At 36.1% G+C, this 4,067-nt stretch overlaps 1 protein-coding gene across 1 annotated transcript; it reads left to right on the plus strand.

Moving 5' to 3' along the window:
* The first annotated feature begins 3,058 nt into the window (after positions 1–3,058).
* On the plus strand, positions 3,059–3,628 carry LOC108379715 (zinc finger BED domain-containing protein 1-like). The gene has a single exon (XM_017636069.1). It carries the CDS (start codon positions 3,059–3,061, stop codon positions 3,626–3,628), a length of 570 nt encoding a protein of 189 aa, XP_017491558.1.
* The last annotated feature ends 439 nt before the right edge of the window (positions 3,629–4,067 follow it).

Here is a 4,067-nt window from a genome sequence, read left to right on the forward strand (position 1 = left end):
AAGGGCATTGGAACTTGCTGTCGAGATAAATAAAATTAATTCCATACTAATGGGAAAAATTGGCGGTATTGGAAAAGGGGGCGTGGAACCTCCCATAGGCGTGAATTATTTAACCAGCTCTAACTTCGGAACCGTAAGTCACATGAACTTGAAATTTTGTATGCAGACATATCTCTGGTAGGTGCTTATAGTAAGGTATATATATAAATGGGACTGTGAAAGAGGGCGGCAAATCCCAAAGGCGTGGAATATTTTACCAGTTATAACTTGGGAACCATAAGTCACATGAACATAACATTTGGTATGCAGACATATCTATGGTAGGTGCTTATAGAAAGGTATATATAAATGAGTTTGTAAAAGGGGGCGTTGCACTTAACATAGTTTTGGAATTTTTTATCAGCCATAACTTCGAAACCACAAGTCACATGACCCCAATTAGATTTTCCTCTTTCCAATAACGCGTTAAAGATTATTGCAGCATTTCAAAAGGAAAATCGAAAAAAACTAAACAATATGGGCTAAATATTCGAAACTTTTAAAGAGATAGAAGCATAGAAAAACGACAAATTACACACAAACACAAACTTCCCAGTTTCTGGCTGCTATTTCTACTTTGGTATTTTAACAGTCTTTCAAATAGTGCAGTCAGTGCACTTCATCTTTTTGTGTTTGTTGTAAGCAATTGCAAAGCAGAAACTAAATATTTTTCAGAGGCCCTGAAATCTGTAATTACATTTGAAGCTTTTGAGCCTTTACTCAACCTTAAGAAATAAGAAAAAGATATTAGTTTAGAGGAGAATGAGGAAAAGCCAAATTACCTCATAGCAATAAATAGACAAAGGGAGACCCTGTTGACAGTATAGTAAAGGACTTTGTTTACTTAGGAGCCAGCTACTGTTAGCCAGAGATCGGACGAAGCACAATTCTTACCCGCAGGCCTTCTAAACGACAGTCAATCAACCTTGACAAATCTACTTACTGTAGTAGTCCTTACAACTTAAGGTTTAAGGTAAGCTTTGCTTTCGCATTAGGTACATTCTAGGGTATTCGCCTTTTAGCCAAAACCGTTTTACGAGTTATTCGAAAAATTTTATATTGAAATTAAGACCATACATTTTACATAGTTTTCATACAGAAAGTTCTTATGTTGGTATGAAGCCATAACCAAAAATTAATTCCGGAGAATTTAGGTGCAAATAATCTACTTGCCTTTGGGCTTTTAAATCTATGCTAGAGTTTTACTGGAGTTGGTCGGTATCATTTCTCGAACCCAACTAACCGAAGCCGGACATTCAAAAAATGTAAAAAACTAGTTAATCTTCATTAATACTTCCCAAGGTTCACTGCGCATTTAATTAAGGGTAATATTTTGATGTGTGTTTGTAATCGTAAGCCCAAAAATACATTGCATATTGCACTTTTACAAATGAAATCTTCGGCATATGCAATTCGAAATTGTGATGGCTGTAACTATTGTTCAGCTTTAATGCATGTTGGCAACTAGTCAGTCAATTGTGTGGTTAGTCAGCCATATAGGCATTCGCTAGTGAAATTCGTGTCAATGCATAACACAATAGACAATACACTGCATACATATATAAACTCCATACTTATATATGTAGGTGCATATAATGGTAAATTTGAGCGGCTCCTCTACAAACATAGTATTTAAAAAAATATCTTGTAAAACTCAAAAATGCAACGGTTGCCTACACTTTTTGATTTAATGCATACAAAAACACTTACTAGCCGTAGTAAGTACCTGTTCTTATTTTACTCAGCGTTCAAGTATATTTTGATCAAATACTTTATAAAACTTAACCACTGTGCAAAGATGCACAAGCCCACAGAAAATGCAATGAGTAGATTTGTATGAAAAAATAAATTGCTGGTACAATTTATGAAATTTGTGGCATATTTGCGAAGCAACAGTTGCAGTTACAACTCACTGAATTCAACCGCTCATAAATATGAAAATCTAACTCTAATTCACAGTATTCCGTAACGGAGGTGTATACAGTGCCGATTTGGACGCTTTTTGGTTTTTATTTCGAAAGAAGGTTAAGAGGCGTTTGTAGTTACTTTGTATTTGGGATTTTTAGATAAAAGTGTAACGGATATTAAATAATTTTTTCGATTATTTTCTGCGAGGGGCACGATTAGTGGAACTAAAGTAATTAAAAGAAGTCTGATGAGGAGATTTGGTGATCTTCGAAATAGCTGCCATAACCTCTACCGCTTAGACTTTGTTTCTTTTTCCATTATTCTTGAAATTCGGATTTTGAGCTGGAAAATATGTGGATTCGACAAGATGGAGTCACGATATTGCCGAAACAGAATGGATGAACTCTGTACCAATAGACGAGTGACTAGGGTCTAGTGCAAACATGTCCAGCCTGTAGAAGCTTATATTTATTAAGTTCAGTTAGAAATTCTATTTCTGGGCTATCATACAAGTACGTGTCATTGCATTTGGCATATGCGAGATATTGCGCCCCAATAGAGCTGCAAAACTATCGATGGCACTATCGATAGTATCGATAGTGTGTCTTAAATTTACACTATCGACATTATCGATGGTGTCGTTTTTAGGTTAATACTATCGATAGTTGCAAAACCATCGAATTTACTTGCGACAATCGATAGTTTTTTCTAATTTTGCACTTCTTTTATTTGAATTTAACAAGTTTGTCAAATAAAAAGGCGCGAGGCTGTGGCGTTGAATGAGTTGTAAATAAATTAAAATGTCTCAAGAAAGTGGTAAGCATTATAAAATATATATACGTGTAGTTATATCTATCAATACTGAACGAAAACATTAATATTTGCAGCAACGGTTCATGAAAATAGCGAACCAAATGAATCAGGCAGCGAATGTGAGAGCGTAGTGTGCAAACGAAGCCGAAATGCAATTTCAGAAGTGTGGACTTATTTTCAGCGATCCAAGGATAAAACGCGTGCAAAATGTTTGTCTTGTGAAAAAGTATACAAAACCAGCGGCAATACCTCCAATTTGTTGGACCATTTAAAACGCACACATCCTGGTTACAACAGAATGTCGAAACCAAATAAAATAACTTCATTTTTCAATGCATCAGAAACGTATGACTCGCATTCGGCTCGTAAAAAAGCACTTGACAGTGCACTAATGAAAATGATTGCCATAGATTACCAGCCTTTCCGAATCGTAGAAGACGAGGCTTTTTCCGCTTTCGTCAAGTTACTAGATCCGCGCTATGTGATGCCTAGCAGAACCACGTTGCAGAATGTAATGTGCCACGAATTATATGATCAATCAAAAGCAAATCTTAAAAATATTCTTATGAAAGTAAATACTTGTGCTATTTCTACGGATGCCTGGACCTCTCGGGCAAACGAGAGTTACTTAACCGTAACCTGTCACTTCATTGAAAATTGTAGCTTAAGAAGCGCAGTATTGTCTACCTACAATCTTTTGGAGAGTACTAATCATTCGGCTGCCAATATTGCCGAGTCCTTGCGAATTGTACTGACGGAGTGGGGCGTTTTAGATAAAGTTTCGAATGTTATCACCTACAATGCGTCATCCATGATTAAAGCATGCGAATTGTTGCAAAAACGACATCTTCCGTGCTTTGCACATTAAATTTGGTTGTGCAAGATGTGTTAGCTTTTGAAAAAGTCAAAGTGATAACGAAATGTAAAAAGGTTGTGACCTACTTCAAAAGTAGCTCGATCGCTTACGCCAAATTTAAAAATGCACAAGGAACAGGAAAAGTTTATAATTTATTGCAAGAATGTCCGACACGCTGGAACAGTGCATATCGCATGATAAAGCGAATTTTGCAAACTAAGGATATACTTTCCTCTGTAATTTTAAGAACCCCAAAAGCACCCAGACTTTATCTGCTGACGAAATAGAGCTACTAGAAGAATTAGTTGAATTATTGGCACCATTTGATGACGCGACCATTCAAGTATCTGCAAGTAACTCTGTCGCAATTTCGTTAATCATTCTTATCATATGTGGTATCTTTCAAACTCTAAATGAAACGCACAATAAACTAAAAACAAATGAAGGGCTT

This window comes from Rhagoletis zephyria, unplaced genomic scaffold, assembly GCF_001687245.7.
Source record: "Rhagoletis zephyria isolate East Lansing unplaced genomic scaffold, Rhagoletis_zephyria_1.1 Rzeph_scaffold_17166, whole genome shotgun sequence".
NCBI lineage: Eukaryota > Metazoa > Arthropoda > Insecta > Diptera > Tephritidae > Rhagoletis > Rhagoletis zephyria.

Excerpts from the sequence above, each read along its gene's own strand:
- LOC108379715 (XM_017636069.1), top strand. The coding sequence starts at position 3,059 with ATGTCGAAACCAAATAAAATAACTTCATTTTTCAATGCATCAGAAACG.